General features: G+C 49.5%; 1 protein-coding gene across 1 annotated transcript in view; it reads left to right on the top strand.

Annotated features, from left to right (window-relative positions):
- Positions 1-18,053, top strand: part of EP400 (E1A binding protein p400) — an 83,126-nt gene that overhangs the window by 14,711 nt on the left and 50,362 nt on the right. The window contains exons 5-8 of the mRNA XM_023739305.1: positions 726-1,111; positions 3,601-3,897; positions 4,700-4,885; positions 5,625-5,843. Coding sequence (XP_023595073.1) covers positions 726-1,111; positions 3,601-3,897; positions 4,700-4,885; positions 5,625-5,843 — 1,088 coding nt within the window. The remainder of the gene's footprint in view (positions 1-725; positions 1,112-3,600; positions 3,898-4,699; positions 4,886-5,624; positions 5,844-18,053) is intronic.

Consider the following 18,053-nt stretch of genomic DNA (forward strand, 5'->3'; position numbering starts at 1 on the left):
GGGTAGTTCTTTGAGTCCCGCTTAATACACCCACTCCTCACTCACCGACATGGTTAGGTTCCAAAGACCAGGTCATTATGCGAAAATCGGCATTATGTGAAAATGAAGGATGACTACATCATTACGTAACTGCCAAACCACTGAGAATCATGGCCCAGCCAAGCTGACACATAACCTCAACCATCACATCTGGCGTTACTCTTGCCGTGCACCTTGGCGTTCGTTACTGCCAGACATGTGTCGTTAACGCACGAAACAGCCAGATAATAGGTTTTTTACTATTGTTGTAAATGCGAAATGTTGGATAACGGGATAGTCGATAAGTGAGGAATAGGTGTACAGTATAAAAAGCCCCTGGAGACATTCTTGTAACTTTAACAGAGCCCCATGGCTCCTTGTCACTGCTTTGCCACGTTTTACACTCGTGCTTCTCTTAACTGCTGCTGCTGTAGAGGGATGCCCTTCAGTGCTTTGATGCTTGTTCAGCTTGGTGCTGACATACAAGGGTCAAGCCCCTTCTTTCCTTTCTGTGTGCTCATTTGTGACGTTAGAGCTAATGTGATACTGATACCCCATCAGTGTACTTTCCTTTTTGAGTGTATGAATTGGTTTTCAGGTGATGGGTCTGTGACAAAGCATTTGGATATAAAAATGTGTTTCCTTCTAGGCACTGGCTGGATTGCTTCCAAAGTCAGTGCTGTTGGGGTTTTCTTCTGGGTTTGCAGGAGGGATGCCCCCCACTCCACAGGCCGCTCAGCTCACGGGGCAGAAGCAGAGTCAGCAGCAGTACGACCCTTCCACGGGGCCACCTGTGCAGAATGCCGCCAGCCTGCACACCCCGCCGCCACAGCTCCCTGCCAGGCTGCCTCCTGCCAGTGCCCCTGCTGCAACCCCGTCGTCCGCACTGCAATTCTCACAGCAGCCCCCGATGGTGGAGTCGCAGACACAGCTGCAAATTCCTGTGAAGACTCAGCAGCCCCCTGTCCCCGTCCCTGTGCCCCCCTCCAGCCAGTTCCCCACTCCGCTGCAGCAGCCCACCCAGCCCGCACTGCACGTCCCAGTGCCCGGGAAGGCCCACATGCAGGTGTCTCAGCTTCCATCCCAGCCACAGGTACAGCCGGATGTTTGTCTGCTCAGTAAGAGACGGGAAAGAAGGGGTGAGTTGCAGGTTGATTGCCGTCGTGTGCTGCAACAATGCTGTGCCACACGGCAGTCTGCAACTTTTCTCTTAGCAGTTTACTCTCCTGCTTTACAACAGTTAGCTGAATAGTTGGACTATTGTTTCGTTTGTCTCCGTAATCATAATTATCTTTATTAAAGTAATAAAAAACAGAACTTTTAATATTGTTCTTGTGAGTGCAGGGACCTTCCACTTACTGAAGTACAGATGTGCTCAGAGCGTTACGTGGTTATCCCATTAGAAAACAGTACTGGCCATTGACTAATCTGGACACAGGCTGAGCAGTGGTGTGCCTTGCCCAGGGCTGCACAGTGCACACACATCGAGCGGGGCTGTCCCAGCTCTGAGTGCAGACCCTCGTTGCCGTCTAGCCCGCTCCTCCCGGGGACGCCTGCCCTGTTTTTATTCTTCTTGGTGCTGTGTGCTCTGCACACCTGAGAGGGCATTGCGTTCCGGGCTTGGTACACCTTTCAGGGATTTGGAATGCCCCCCCTCTTCTGCTAACTTTACCCAGGTGCATGTTTTGAAGTGTCGGCAGTAAATGGCCTCAGTCCCTTGAGAGGAGAGGACTGCCGAGCGGGGCAGGAAGCACGTCAGCAGCCTTGATGGGTGGCAGAGGGTCTCCAAAGGATGGCCAGGCCCTGCCTTGGTCCTCTGTAATTGATTCATTTCAGTGAGTGGGGGCACCCACTTCCTCCTGCCCTCCCTCACTAGCAAGTGAACGTTCTAGGTGGGCTTTGAGTTCAAGTGTTCAGGATTATTTAAAATTCACGGCAAAGTGTGATCTAGCTATCTGATGATAGAATGATGACAGCAGAGCATAGCTGCTACCCTGTGTTCACCCTACACGGACGGCCTCAGGCACCGTGGGGAGGGCTTTGTTGGCATTTTGCTCCCTTTACGTAGCGACCCGGGAGGTAGACTCTTTACCACCCCATTTTACAGATGAGACAGACGAAACCAGGTACGTTAAGCAGTGTCGCGAGATCATACTGCTAGTAATTGGGGGTGCTTTGATTTGAGCCCCGATATGGTTTCAGAGCCTTTGTGGGCTCACGTCCAATCCCCCGTGTGTCTACTTTGAGAATGAGAGCCTTTCCTTCTAGGGCAGTTGAGCATTTTCAAGGCCACTGCTTTCTTTAGATTCTTGTGGAAACGCGTCTGTTTTGAACACTCTCTGTCATTGGGCCGTGTACTGATCTGAAGCAGCCCTGTGGTTTTTCTTAGGTTATTTGTCTATAGTATTTAAAGGCCCCCAGCCGTCTTGTCAGTTTGTCATACTGTGGTGGCTTGTGTGTTGCTGTGATGCTGGGACCTGTGCTGCTGGTATTTCAGATACCACCAGTGTCATACACAGTGGGCAGTATCCTTCTGAAAATCAGCCAGGGAAAACCATATGGGTCACAACAGAACACTGCCCAGTATGGTGTTGGAAGGTGAGCCCCTAGGTTGGAGGGCTCTCACACTCAGAGTACACAGTGGTTGTGTCAGCGGAACCCACCACGCCAGTGACGGTGTAGGTGGCGCGGGACCGGGCAGCGTTTCAGCCTGTCGCACGCGGGGAAGCCGTGAGAGCCGTTATTTAAGGATCAGCTGTAGAAAATGATTTTAAAGAAGCACTCTACGTGTGTAGAAGCCTGTTATTACAGGGGGGGAGGGTCAGCACCCTTTTTCTGGGAAGGGCCAGAGAGTACGTGTTTGGGTTTGGTGGGCCGTTCAGTGCCGTTGAACCTATTCGGGGAGGAAGCAGCCACAGACGGGTCGGAAATGAGCGGGCGTGGCCGCTTGCCAGTAAGACTGGATCTCTGAACGCCTGCAGTGGCTGGACTTTGCCAACTGCTGAGTGGGGGGAATTACCCCACTTACCAAGAAAGGGACTCGCTGGGCTTAGAGAGAGGCTCGTCACTGATGCCTTTTCCGGGTGGTGAATGGGCTGCACCCCCGGAGTCTGTCCTCAGCGCTCAGTTCTGCCCCCTGCAGAGTGTGAGTGCATAGTGCAGTCTTTAGGGAAGGAAGGGGGTCAGAGCACCTTTCCTGCAGTTGTACAAGCTCTGCGTGATCTGGCAGGCACGGAGGAGAACCCCAGCCCTCCGTGAGGAGGCTTGCGGGGTGGCTCGCGTGTGTCCTCAGAGAAGAGGCGCGGCGGCAGCACGGGCTGTCGTTCGGTAGAACAGCTCACACGAGAGACGAGGCAGTAGGTGAGGGCACAACTTGGAATGAGAGCTCCTGTTTAGTTCACGTGTTACGTGTGTGTGGATGTGGTTGAGAATGTGCTTTATTACTGTGACTTTGGATGTGATTTATTTTGTTCATTCAGTAGTTACAGAAAGGAAGCTGTTGGTGCATTACCTCTGTTGCTGTCCCCTCTGTAGTGGGGAGACTTAAGCTCCTGAAACCTTGTCTTGTTTTCTGCCTGTTAGACTGTGGCGCTGACAAGGCCCCCCGTGGATGCTGCCCAGCCCTGCCAGCGGCCTCTGCCCACTTCCTCTTCTACCTCGTCCCTCACCCCTGTGGGCAGCGCGGTCCTGGGACCCTCGCCTGCTCGGGCCTCGCCAGTGAATAGACCCTCCTCAGCCACTAACAAGTCCCTGTCTCCTGTTGCATCCCGGTCCCCGGGGGCAGCCGCCCTGACCCCCTTGAAGGCACAGAGCCCGGCTCAGAATGCCTCCACATCCCAGGACAGTTCTCAGGATAAGCTGGCAGAACAGATGACACTGGTAAGCTCCTGAAAACGCCTACTTCGCCGGGGGGAGCACTGCTTGGGGCTGCTCTTGAGGAGCCAGTGTGGGATATCTTGCGTCTGAGGTGGCAGTGGACACACAGAGGAGCTGTCCATTTGGCCGTCGAAGCCCAGGGAGACCGCTCGGGGCTGGTGCCTGGGCACGTCGTGCTGGTTGTGTGGCTGGCTTCCCGTCTCGTGCACGGTTGGTCAGCTGGGGAGAGCGTGGTGATTTCCATCGGGAGTGGAGGACCCGTGTGCCCGGGTGGGCCCACCGCGCCTCCTGCTTCTCTCCTGCTGCACTGTCCGCCAGAAGGGCTGAGTGCCCGGTCTAGGGGATGGAGGAGGGCAGTGCTGGGCTGGCCGGCTGTGCCAAGCAGCGGGCGGCTCCACTCCTCCCCCAGCGCCCACTTCCCTCTCGGCCCACCTAAATGCTTTCCATTTGCTAGACCTAGTCCCAGCCCCCTTTCTCTGAGGAGCCGCCCAGGAAAAGATCCATTTAAATTAGTAGAAAAACACCGAATGTGAACTTGTGGCCTCACTGGATTACATTTAAGATCATGAGGGCCAGTGGGCGGGGGCAGGACGAGAACGTGAAAAAATGAAGGTGGACGTTTGGTTGTGGTGACGATAACGTGGAATTCGTTCTGCAGATGCCTGGCACTGTTCTTAAGTTTATGTATTTAACAACCAAAGCGAAACCAGCCCTCCCTCCAGGGACTCCTGCTGTGCCGAGAGCGAGATCGGGTGTCTGAGTGGGTGGCGCGCACCTTGTCACCGAGTGCTGACCCTCCTTGCAGGAGAACCAGGTCCAGCAGCGCGTCGCAGAGCTGAGGAAGGAGGGCCTGTGGTCGCCACGGCGGCTGCCCAAGGTGCAGGAGGCCCCACGGCCACGGGCGCACTGGGACTCCCTGCTGGAGGAGATGCAGTGGATGGCCACCGACTTTGCCCAGGAGCGCAGGTGGAAGGTGGCTGCGGCCAAGAAGGTGGGTGGGGACGCCGCCGGTGGCCACGGCCCCAGGGTTCCTCTGGCAGTGTTGGAATTTAAAGGCATTTTACAGAGAGGCCATGTTGTAGATGGGAGGGGGCCTGTGCAGACAATGACAGGGAGGAGGGGCGGGGTCGGCGAGGCCCACACGAGCACTGCCCTCAGGTGCAGGGGAACCCAAGCCACTCAGGCTTTGAGCATGTTCTTGGTTTTAATTTACGTCTTGCCACTTTTCAGAGCGCTGCTGGTGGGTACCTGAAGAGTGTAAGCTCGTGCAGAGCAGCTTGGCAGTTTAAAGCAAAAGCCTTAAAAACGTGACTTCTCTTTGCCTCAACAGCGTTCATATTTAGGAGTGAAGTATGTTTGCTGCATTCATGCAGTGGAATACTGTGCATCTAACTAAAAATGATGTTGCTAATCTGTGTTGGTTGAATGGAAAGATGCTCCTAGTGTATTAAATGGGGAAAGAAGATGACAGTACAGCGTCATATCCCATTTTTGAGAACTACGTGCTTATTTAGTCCAGTAATGGCCTCTAGAAAGGTCAAGCCGACGTGGATGGCGGTCTTCGCTGGTAGACAGGCCAGCGGTTCTGCTGGTGCCCCCAAGGGGACGTGAGGGTGGGTCTCGTAGTGCACTGTGTTGTCGTATGCTGGGCAGGTTTGTGAGAACGTCGCAGATCCCTTTTTTATAGCAGGACGCAGCATGGCATACGGTTCTTGGCGTTTTATTTATAGCTGGTCAGAACTGTGGCGCGCCATCACGAAGAAAAGAAGCTTCACGAGGAGAGAGGAAGGAAGGAAGAGCAGAACCGCCTGAGACGCATCGCGGCCTCCACTGCTCGGGAGATAGAGTATTTTTGGTCGAACATTGAGCAGGTAAAATTCTGGATCCTACGTGGGATCATAGAGGTCACAGACTGCCTCAGAGCTGCAGAGCTGACCCTGGAGCCCTGGGTCTGAGGGGAGAACTTGGAGGCGGAGCACGGGTGCCATAGTCTCGGGAAGGTGCACACGTATGAGGGTGGGTTCTCGCCTGCCTGGGCTGTGGGCTCAGGAGAAGGCACAGGGCGAGGTTGTTCTAGCCTCAGGGTTTTTCTCTCTGCCTGCAAGTGCTTGGTCAGGCTGTAACCGAGGAGCTTGGTAAGTCATGCTGGAGAGCCATCCCAGAGGGCCTCCAGGTGACTCTTCCTCCAGTGTTGGTGCCGGTCACCAGAGGTCAGTCGTCTCCTCCTCCTCTTCCTCCCTCTCTTTCCCCGGCCTCCCCTCCCGCCCTGCCTCCTCCTCCTCTCCCTCTTCTCCTCCCCACTCCCTCCCTCCCTCCCTCTCCCTCTCTCCTTTTCTATCCTCGCTTGCTCCCTCTCCCTCTTTCTCTGTCTCTCCCTCTCTCTCCTCTCTCCCTCTCCTACCCCCTCCATCTCTCCCCCCCTCTCTCCCTCCCTCCCTCTCTTCTCTCTCCCTCTCTCTCCCTCTCTCTCTCCCTCCCTCTCTCTCTCCCTCCCTCTCTCTCTCTCTCCTATTCATTGCCCAACTAATCCCACTTCAAAAAGAAAGTTTAAAATCTTGAATAGAGTTTGGAAATCATAGAACCTCTCAAGAGACTGGCAGTTTGGAGATTTTACCCAGCCCTAATTCAAAAAAAAGAAATCCTTCAGAACTGAGGTGCCTCTTTGTTTCCTAGTTCTGCAGGCTCCCCGCCTGCACAGGCTCAGTCGAATTACAGCAAGCAGAACCTCTGACCGCAGAGGGTTAACAGGCTGAGCAGCCCAGACACCTGAAAACCTGTCTTCTTCGCATTAGGGCGATCAAGTCACATTTCAAAGCTGCATCGAAGTGTCTTCTGCTTGAAGAGCATCAGTCACTTGAGCTTTAAAAGACTCAGACGGCACTTAAAGGCTGTCAGTCATTTCCTATGAAAGGAGACAAGACACTTTTAACATGTGAATTGGCAGTCTTTTCCACAGTAAATTAAAAAGAAATTTTTAGGAATCTGAAGAAGTATTATTTCTAGGATTCGACCAGGTCTCTTTTCCATGAGAATATTTAGAATAGCGTTAGGCATGAGATTAAAAAAAAAAAAAAAGACTAAATAGGTCTAATAACGCACAAAGAAAAAGGTCTGGTCTGACTCCCGGAGACTGTAATACTCTAGTCAACTTGGAAACTGACTGTTTGCTAGAGTTAGGAAGTGCTATGCTGGAGAAGTTGACATCTAAATTGTGCTGTCCAATATGGCGGCTGTGGTTATGGGCTTCCCTGGAGCGGGCTCCTGACTCATGGAGACCCCATGCACCATGGGATCAGACCATTAGGATTCACAGGGTTTTCCCTGGCTGATTTTCAGAAGTAGCTCGCCCAGCCTTTCGTTCTAGTCCATTTTAGTCTGGAAGCTCCGCTGACACCTGTTCAACGTCACAGCAACATGCAAGCCTCCACTGACAGATGGGCGGTGGCTATGCATGAGGTTCATTGGCCAGGAATCGAACCCGGGTCTCCTGCATGTAAGGCAAGAATTTTACACTATTAGATTATGAATTAAATTAATCACCATTAAATTATTAATTAAAAATCAGTAAAACTGGCAATGCAGTTCTTCCTTTGCACTAGCTTCGTTTCAAATGCTCAGCAGCCCCACGTAGCTAGTGGCCACTCCATTGGACAGCAGAGATCTAGAGCATTTCCATTATCACAGAAGGTTCTAGTGGGCAACCCTACAAGATCCTCATTACTCAGCCTCATCATGGACGAGCAGCCAAGCATCACCTAGGGGCAGGGCCGGCTTCCCAGGCGGGCAGAAGCACAAGGCCCCACTCAGAAGAATCACCCGCTTGATTTTATGCTATCATCGACTTCATGAAATTGTGAATAATTTTGAAACAAGGAGCCCCCTGTTTTCGTTTTGAACTGGACTCTGCAAATTAGGTAGCCAGTCCTCTTGGGAGCATGTTAGAAATGTAGCACCTCAGGCCCCACCCAGGACCTACTGAATCAGAATGTGCATTTGAACAAGATGCCCAGGTGAATCTCACAGACATTAAACTTTGAGAAACATGATCTAGAAGAATAGTTCTCGAACATTTTAAAGCTATGGAGCTCTCTCCTACGTTTCTTTTTTAAACTTTTTTTTTTATTGTACTTTAGATGAAGGTTTACAGAACAAATAGTTTCTCATTAAACAGTCAGTACACACATTGTTTTACGACATTGGTTAACAACCCCACCACACGTCAACACTGTCCCTTCTCGACCTTGGGTTCCCTATTAGCAGCTTTCCTGTCCCCTCCTGCCTGCTAGCCCTTGTCCCTGGGCTGGTGTGCCCCATTAGTCTTGTTTTGTTTTATGGGCCTGTCTAATCTTTGGCTGAAGGGTGAACCTCGGGAGTGACTTCATAACTAAGCTAAAAGGCTGTCCAGGGGCCATACTTTTGGGGTTTCTCTAGTCTCTGTTATGCCAGTAAGTTTGGTCTTTTTTTGTGAGTTAGAATTTTGTTCTACATTTTTCTCCAGCTCTGTCCGGGACCCTCTATTGTGATCCCCGTCAGAGCAGTCAGTGGTGGTAGCCGGGCACCGTCTGGTTGTACTGGATTCAGTCTGGCGGAGGCCATGGTAGTTGTGGTCCATTAGTCCTTTGGACTAATCTTCCCCTTATATCTTGTTTTCTTCATTCTCCCATGCTCTCAAAGGGGTGTCTCCTACATTTCTTAAAATAAAATTTGCACAGAGTCAAATAAATAAAATAGATTAAAATAATTACAATTAGCCCCTTGGGCAGTTTATATAGTCATTGTTCAGCTATGAATAATATCTGGTTATTTTTGGATCCCTCTAGGAAAGGGCCTGAACATTCTAACCTAAAATCCCCTGGTTGAAGACAGTTTACGATGTTGAGACAACCCTCATCCTATACTCTAGGAGAGCTGGCAAACCCCGGGTAAAGTAACTTTCTTGGAGTAAACAGACAAATTAGGACGATAGTAGCCAGTTCTTTTATGTAATATTAAAAAATCAGTTACTGTTGAGTCAACTCCGACCCACGGCGACTCCGTGTCTGTCAGGGTAGAACTGTGCTCCATAGTGTTACAATGGCTGATTTTTCAGAGGTAGATCTCTAGGTCTTTCTTCCTCTGAGTGGACTCAGACTTCCAACCTTTCAGTCCACTCAGAGGCAGCTGGTTCCAGGAGCTCAGCTTCCGGGATTGCTCTGATCCATGTTGTTCTCTTCCTTCTTGGAAACCCCTGTGTCATCAAGTCAATAGAGAACCCATATGCCCATTTGATTTCCCCAGGCCTGAGGACATTGTTGTTGCTGTGGAGCAGATTGCAACTCATGGCAACCCCATGTGTGCAGAGTAGATCTGCTCCATAGGGTTTTCAAGGCTGTAGGACCTTTCAGAAGCAGATTGCCAGGCCTGTCCTCTGAGGCACCTCTGGGTCTGTCCAAACTGCCAACCGTTTGTGCCACCCAGGGACTCTGGCCAGAGGGTACAAACCCAAAACCCATTGCCACTGAGTCAATTCAGACTCATAGCGACCCTACAGGACAGAGTAGAACTGTGCCATAGGGTTTCCAAGGAGCGGCTGGCGGATTTGAACTGCCAGCCTTTTGGTTAGCAGCCGAGCTCTTAACCACTGTGCCACCAGAGCCAGAGGATAAGCTCCTGAAATTTGCCTGCTTATAATTGTTTTGAGAGTACTGGTCACACAGGATCTTCCAACCAGCCCTGTGCTTTGATTCCAGGCGGCCTCTGCCTCCCTCTGCCCATCAAAGGTGATGCAGCTCTCACTGTCAGCCACGAGAGGGCGCTCCTCTACACACTTTGTGCCCAGCCCGTGTTCCGTGCAGCACACGGATTACTCCAGCCTCTGGAAGTAGGGCAGGCTGGTTTATTTCCTCTCCAACACAGCCTGGGGCCATCAGAGCCTCTGATGTCAGGGTCCCTGCAGTGCAAGCTGCAGAATGAAAACACTGCAAAGAACAAAGTTCACTGCATCCGCTCTTCCCATTTTCTTCTCACCTGAAATCCTTGCTTCACCAGCAATGTCCCAGCTGAGGCTCAGAATATGTTCCCAGTTCAGTATTCCAGCAGGAGGGAGCGAACCTGTGACGACTGGGTGCATGAGTGTGTGTTTACGGATTACTGAGTCAGGTCCACGGCCCAGCCATGTGTCAAGGAAGGTTTCCACCCACCTTCCTCGGCCCTCGACCCCAGGTAGACTCTGACCAGGGTACTGATGCTCAGACTCGGTTCTGCTTTGGCTGCTGCTGGTTTTCTGCTAACGACGAGCTTGGCCTTTTCAAAGAGACCCTATCAAACGGGCCAGCCTTGAAGTGGAGGCTGTGGTCAGGTCGTACTGGAGAGATTTGAAAAACCAAACCAACTGTCAGTCGAGTTGGCTCCAACTCATGGCGACCTCACCTGTGTCAGAGTAGGACTGTGCTCCGTAGTTTTCAATGGCTGATTTTTTAGGGAGTAGACCGCCAGGCCTTTTTTCTGAGGCACCTCTGGGTAGACTCACAACCTGCAACGTTTGGTTAGCAGCTGAGCGCGTTAACCGTTTGCACCACCCAGGGGCTCCTTGAAGAGATTTGATCAGCATGATGGAGATAAGGAATCTTAACAGTCTGAGGGAGCCCGGGAGGTCTGAGGACGAGGCCATGCCACAGGGGTTGGGGAAGAAGTGTAAACAGCACATTAGTCGGCTAGGGCTGTTGTAGCAAAGCTCCACAAAGCGGGTGACTTAAAACAACAGCACTTTATTCGACGTCCAAATCCAGGCTGTCAGCAGGGCCCTGCTGTCTCCAAAGGCTCCGGTGAAGACCCTTCTTGGCTCTCAGCTCTGGGTAGCCCCAGGCCTTCCTTGTCTTGCAGCTGCCGCTTAACTCCATCTTGGCCGACTTCCCTGTCTGCATCTCTGTGTCTCTTCTCCTCTTTTAGAAGGACACCTCTCAGATGGGCTTGGGAGTCCCTGGGTGGTGCAGTTCAAGGAGCCCTGGTGGCACAGAGGTTAAAGCGAAGGACTACTAACCGAAAGGTTGGCAGTTTGAAACCACCAGTACCTCTGCGGGAGAAAGATGCGGCAGTCTGCTTCCACAGAGATTTACAGCCTTGGAAGCCCGGCGGGGTAGCTACAAGTCAGAACTGACTCAACAGCAAAAGGCTGACAGTTTAAACCCACCCAGAGGCACCTTGGAAGAAAGTTATAGCAACCTACTTCCAAAAGCTCAGAGCCCTTGAAAACCCTGTGGAGTACAGTTCTATCCACGGACAACTGGTATTGCTTCGGTTTGGTTTCAGATGGACTGGGACCCACTCTTCTCCAGCATAACTGCGTTAACTGATAACATTTTCAAAGACCCTATTTCCAGACGAGGTCACCTTGACGGGTGCAGGAGTTAGGACTTGAACATATCTCTTTGAGGGACACAACTCATTCCATAAGGATTCCTCAAGTATCACCGACCACACGTGCAGGAGGGCCTGGCGTGGCATCGCGTCGGCTTTGCTTGAGTCAGAGTGATTGTAAAGGCTTGGCAAGCGGGTACGTTCGTCACAAAGATTCAAACAAATGCTCAGACATGGGGGAGAAAGCTAGCGCAGAGCTCGGCTTGGAACAGCGACACGCTGAACCCCAAAGCCCTAAGCACAAGCTTTCCGGTCTGGGATAATTTGTTTCAAGACCGTCTCATCGGCAGCTTCTAAGGAGCATTCAGACACACTGGTGAACTTTAAAGGAAAGCTCAGTTTGCTCGTGTATTCCATCCATCGCCGCCACCACCACTGGAAGGATGTATTTATTAGTTGTCATCTTGTTGTTAGCTGCTCTGTAGCTGGCCCCAGCTCGTGATGACTGTATGGAGAGCAGAACAAACTGCGGCCCCATCCTGTGCCACCTTCATGATCACTGTCTGTTTGAATCCAGTATTCACTAGTAGACACAGCATGACTGTCTCGGGGGCCAGGCTGCCTGCGTGTGAATCACAGTTCCGACATTTTCTAGCCTTTACTTAGATTCTTGGTGCCTCAGATTCCTTATCTGTAAAATGGGACTGATAACAGCACCTTCCTCCTGGAGTTACTTACGAGGGTTAAATGCAAAGTGCCTAGAACAGCGTCTGGCATATAGTAAGCACCTATGCAAATATAAGTTACTTATTATGATCATCCTTGTTATTATTTAACCTCACCAAATATACAGTAAAGCCCTCCTTTTTCAGGCCTGACTGTGTCTGGAAGGAAGAATGGCAGAGGAATTTTCCAGAAGCACTGCCAATTTCATGCCTAAGGAATGTCGAGGCGACTATCAGCCCAACAAGGCTCTCCTTTTCTACAGAGCCAAGTTGATATTGTCCTGAAGATATTTATTTTATCTTCATCCTCCTTCCCTTCAAACAACAGACCTAAAAACATAGATAAGAGCATATGCAGCCATTCATGCACTCAGCACATATTCCCCAACAGCCTGTGATATACCGAGCCCTGTCACACACACTGGGATGCAGCAGTGAGACAACGGTCCTGCCCTCCTGAGGGCCACGTTCCAGTGGGTGGACATAGGAAGTCAACGAGGAAACAGAGACGTAGACCGGGGAGTTTACATAGTGATGGGGGCTGGAGAGGAAATTAAGAGGGCGATGTGGCAGTCTATGACTTGGAGGGTGTCGCTTACTTTAGCTGGGGCGATCAAGAAAAACTTGTCTGAAAAGGTGGCACGTGGGCTAAGATCTAAAAGGTGAAAAGAATTAGACACACAGAGGCATAGTATAGGCATGGCAAGTTCTTAACAGCAACTGCAAAGACCCTGTGGTGGCAATGAGTTTGCAGAATCCAGGGAACAGAAAGAAGGCATGGGGCTGGAGCCTAAAGTATAAGGGAAGAGTGGTATAGATGAGGCGAAGTTCGAGTCCACCCAGAGCTGCCTCGGAAGAAAGGCCTGGCAATCTACTTCCGAAAAAGCAGCCGTTGAAAACCCTATGGAGCACAGTTCTACTCTGACACACACAGGGTCGCCAGACTTGAGGACAGCTGGTGGTGGTGGTACAGGATGAATCTGGAGAGCTGGGCAATGGCCACATCATGTAAGGCTTTGCTCATGACAGTATGGGGTATAGGTTTTATTCCAAAAATGAGGAGAGGCTAGGGCACAGCCTACGCAGAGTAGAGGCATGATCCAATTTATGTTCTAAAATGTGGGCACACAGCTCTTCAGACAAAGATTAGACTGGGCTATGGGACATAAAATGATACTCATGAAGTGTGTGCTTCTTAGCTCAAGTAGATACAAGAGACTAAATGGGCAGCTTCTGTCTGGAGGTGAGATGATAAGGCAGAGAGGGTCAGGAGCTGGTTGAACGGACATGGGGAATCAAGGGTGGAAAGGAGGAGTGTGTTGTCACAGCACGGGGAGAGCAACTAGGGTCATATAACAACGTAGGTATAAATTTTTGTATGAGAAACTAACTTCAATTATAAACTTTCACTTGAAGTACAACAGTAAAATAAAATTACATAAATAAAAAAGGTACAAATGGTAAAAGAAAAAACAATGTGGGCACAAGAGTGGAAGTCACGAGAGCAGTGAGGAAAAAGGAAGTGATGGTGGTCTGCGTTAAGGTGGAAGCAGAAGAGGCAGAGTGAAGCAGATGGAGTTTAGATAGATTTTTGAGTTAAAACACAGGATTACCCAGGGTCTGACGGTGGAGGTTGATGGAGGGGAAGGGTATGGATTGATTTCCAGGTTGTTGACTTGAGTACACGGTAGTGACATCTTACTAAGAAGCAGAAGATGGTGAAAGGAACAGACTATGCTGGAGGAAGACAAGCTTGCTTTTACACGTGTGATTACATTTGATGTGTGTATTAGATGTCCAGATGGTGATGTCAAACAGACATTTGTGTATACAAGTTTGGCACTCAGGAGAGCAGGCAGGCCTGGAGCTGGAAACCTGGGAGCCATCAGCAAATAGTCATCCAACGCCAAAGTCATCTAAACAGTCAAATCAAATCGTCATCCGAAGCCAGAGAGCTGACTGAGTATTCTAGAGACAGAGCGTGTTCTGGATATTTTACGCGGCCATTGGCCTGGAATGGAGACTTGATTGAGCCTATTAGTAAGGAAATCGCACAAAGGTTTTCCACTGGACTTAATCTCGCCCTAGCTGAGACGTTCTGTTTCCAGTTCTGTGGCACACTGAAAGAGAGGGCAGACGAAGTGGGGCGGGAGGACTCTCTCTCTCCCCTTTCCTCCCTTCTTTCAGTATTTTATTCACTGAAAAAGTTTTAACTGAATGCCAAAAGCAAATTAATAAAATTGCTTTCCTAGTTCCCACTCTGAGCATAGAAAACTCTGACTCCCAGCGACTCTCTAGGACAGAGTAGAACGGCCTCGTTAGGTTTCCAAGGCTGTAATCTTTACGGAAGCTGACTGCCACATCTTTCTCCTGCAGAGCAGCTGGTGGGTTCCTACTAGTGACCTTCCGGTTAGAAGCCAGCGCTTTAACCACTGCACCACCAGGGCTCCTCTGCGCATCGAACTGGATTAGAAATTATGGGAGGCAGAGAAGAGAAATAAATACCTTTCCTCCCAGTAAGGAACTTATTAACTACTCAGAACAAAAGTTAATTGATGAGTCAGATAATTACAAGTAAAGCATTATATGAGTCCAGTGCAGGAAACAGAAATCACAATATTCTATTCAGAAAAAAAAGGTTGATAAAGTGAACACGGTGCATAAAAACGGTGGAAGGGACAGCGTTCACTCACAGCTGGGCCTCAGGGACAGACGCCTAGAACATTACAGAACTGACCACCAGAAGGTGCTAGTATCTGATGCCTCTTCTGGATCCTCTGAGTGAGTTCTACTCAGTGTGACAGCTGCCATCAGGAATCAGGAGGCTGGAATCAGGAAGCTGTCAGCACCTTGCTGTCGCGGAAACTGCCTCAGATGCTCAGAAGAGAGAGGACCTCTGGAAACACAGAGGCCCGCCACACTTCCTCTCCCCAATCTTTCCCCTTGAGTATGCACGCGTGTGCTCACAAACACACCACTCTCCCTCAACATCCAGGAGAATGGACATGGAATGTTGCTGCTGCAGAAACATCTCGTGTTTGCCATTTGAAAACAGACAAAGGTCAAGGAAAATGGTCCCTGCATCCCTTTATCCTTTCAAATCTACCACAAATTCACCTACTTTTTAGAACCTATTTTCTGGCCAGAGCCTTAGCTGCAAAGGAAGCTGGGAAATGTAGTTTTCAGCTTTCTAGCCTCTGAGGCTCAGGGAGGTACCCTTGGAATGATTCGCCACTGGGGACAGTGTTGTCCTCCACCCACACACACCTCCCAGAGACATTTGACGATACTGTATGGAGACAGTGTTGGTTCTCACAACTGGGAGGTAGGTGCTACCAGCATCCAGAGGGCAGGGACCAGGAATGCTGCTAAACATCCTACAATGCACAGGACAGCCCCAAACAAAGAATTACCCAGCCCAGAATGTTAATAGTAACAAAAGGGAGAAAGAGGGTGAAGTAGAGGTTGAATAAACCCATCCGCTGTGTCCAACGATGGCAAAGGGTTTCAATGAGTGATACAAACAGCAAGTCTTAAAATGATGTTTTGTTTTGTTTTAAGGGAGCCAGGGAGGCTGGAGTGATCAAAGAAGTCTTCATGAATGATGTGGAACTTGAATGGCCTTATGAAGAATGAGGAGGATTATGAACGTTGGGATGATAAAAAAGATGATAAAAAAATGACAGGAGGGGCGGGACCAAGATGGCGGAGTAGTCAGAAGCCTTCAGTGGACCCTCTTACAACAAAGACCTGAAAAAACAAGTGATTTGATTATATATGGCAATCTGGGAGCCCTGAACATCGAAGGCAGAGTTGAGGACCCAAACTGAGTGGCAGGGGGAGGGAGAGACAGTTCAGAAGCAGCGAGGAGTTGCCAGACCTGACCTGCAAGAGCCTGAGCCCTTCAGGCCTGATCAGCTTGGGGGTGAGTGGCAAGGCATGCAAGCAGCCATGTTCGGGAGGCGTGTTTTCTCCACCAGGAGAGACCCAGCCACTAGGGGTCAACTAGGCCATCCAGAACCAGTGAGAAGCAGCCCTCAACAGCAAAAGATAAGTACTTGTGTACAGCCTACTGCACGGATCAAAAACACCCCCCTTTGGGAAAAACCTCTCTCCCGTTTACCTCCCCACTCCTGGCTCTGCAGAGTCCCAGACTGGCTTCAGCAACTGCCAAGTCCCCTGGGCCGGAAGTAGGATCCGTCACACGCCTGGAGCCATTCTCCCTGCCTTGGAGAGTGAACAAATAAACAGGGGTAAAAATAAACTGTCAGCTCCCCTAAGCCAGGAACCCAGGGTAGGCACACTCCTTTGCCTAGACACAGGAGATAAGGGATCAAAGGATTTTGTGTGCCCTTCCCCCTGCAGAGACTTGTGTGGGCCCATCTCAACAGCGTAGGCCCTCATTACTGCAGTACAACAGGGTATATACTGGAACTCTAACTTCAACTGTTTCAGCTGTGAAATGGCAGGTTCTTGACATTTGACACTGCCCATTAAGCAGTGTCTTCACCTACACATATCAGGGGCCTGAGGACTGGTGGCTCCACCCCCACCACCTAGACACCTGGGATAGGGACCCATGAATAAGAGGTGCCCCCCAACTCCTTACAGCCAACAGCATTAGCTGCCCATAGTTAGCTGCAAAACCCACCCACCTACACACTCTAGGGAACAGGGACATGCCTTCTCCTGGACACTCGGGGGTGGCCGTCAGCCCCCTGCCTTGCTCAGAGTGTGTCCCCCTGCCGCAGCCAGATGCCTGTGCCTACACCAATCACCCATGCCTGTCTAGGACTGTAAGTGATAGCTTACGCCACACACTTGGTGGCTATCTACCTGGGCACCTGAGCTGAATCCATATAGGAGGACTGGGCAGACTCCTGAGCTCACGTATCTACTAACAGATCTAACCACCTGGTGACAGGATATTAGAGCTCCAAAGGTGCCAATAATCAAACTAGCTCACACAAGCAGCCTATTTGGGCATATCAAAACAAAACAAGAAGCTAGGACACAGTAAGAAAACATAAAGTAAATAAATATAATAACTTATTGATGGTTTGGAGAAAACAGTCAATGTCAAATCACATAAAGAGGCAATCCATGATGGCTTCAGCAAGCTCCCAAAATAATCTAGAAATTTTCCAGAGGATGAAAATTTCTTGGAATTACTGGAGGCAGAATACAAAATATTAATATACAGAACTCTTCAAGAAATTAGGAAGGAAATTAAGCAAAATGCAGAACATTCAATAGAGAAAATTAAAAAGATTAGAGAAGAGCATAATGACAAATTTAACATGCTGCAAGAATCCATAGAGAGACAGCAGTCAGAAATACAGAAGATTAAAAATAAAATTTCAGAATTAGGCAACTCAACAGAAAGTCATAGGAGCAGAATTGAGGCAATGGAAGTCAGAATTAGTGAGATTGAAGATAAAGCACTTGACACCAGCATCTTTGAGGAAAATCAGATAAAAGAATTTTTTTTAAATGAAGAAACCCTAAGAATTATGTGGGACTCTATCAAGAGGAATAACCTATGAGTGATTGGAGTACCAGAATGGGCGGGGATAACAGAAAATACAGAAAGAATTGTTGAGATTTGTTGGCAGAAAACTTCCCTGATATCCTGAAAGATGACAAGATATCTATCCAAGTTTCTCTTTGAACCCACAAAAAGTAGATCCCAAAAGAAAGTCACCAAGACATATTATAACCAAACTTGCTAAAACCAAAGATAAACAGAGAATTTTAAGAGTGGCTAGAGAGAAACGAAAAGTTATCTACAAAGAAGAGTCAATAAGAATAAGCTCAGACTACTCAGCAGAAACCATGAGGCAAGAAGGCAATGGGATGACATATATAAAGCCTTGAAAGAAAACAACTGCCAGCCAAGAGTTATATATCCAGCAAAACTGTCTCTCAAATATGATGGCGAAATTAGGGCATTTCCAGATAAACAGAAGCTTAGGGAATTTGTAAAAACCAAACCAAAATTACAAGAAATACTAAAGGGAGTCCTCCGGTTAGAAAATCAGTAACATCAGATAACAACCCAAGACTAGAACACAGGACAGAGCAACCAGATATCAACCC

Source organism: Trichechus manatus, unplaced genomic scaffold (genome assembly GCF_000243295.1).
Source record: "Trichechus manatus latirostris isolate Lorelei unplaced genomic scaffold, TriManLat1.0 scaffold00131, whole genome shotgun sequence".
NCBI lineage: Eukaryota > Metazoa > Chordata > Mammalia > Sirenia > Trichechidae > Trichechus > Trichechus manatus.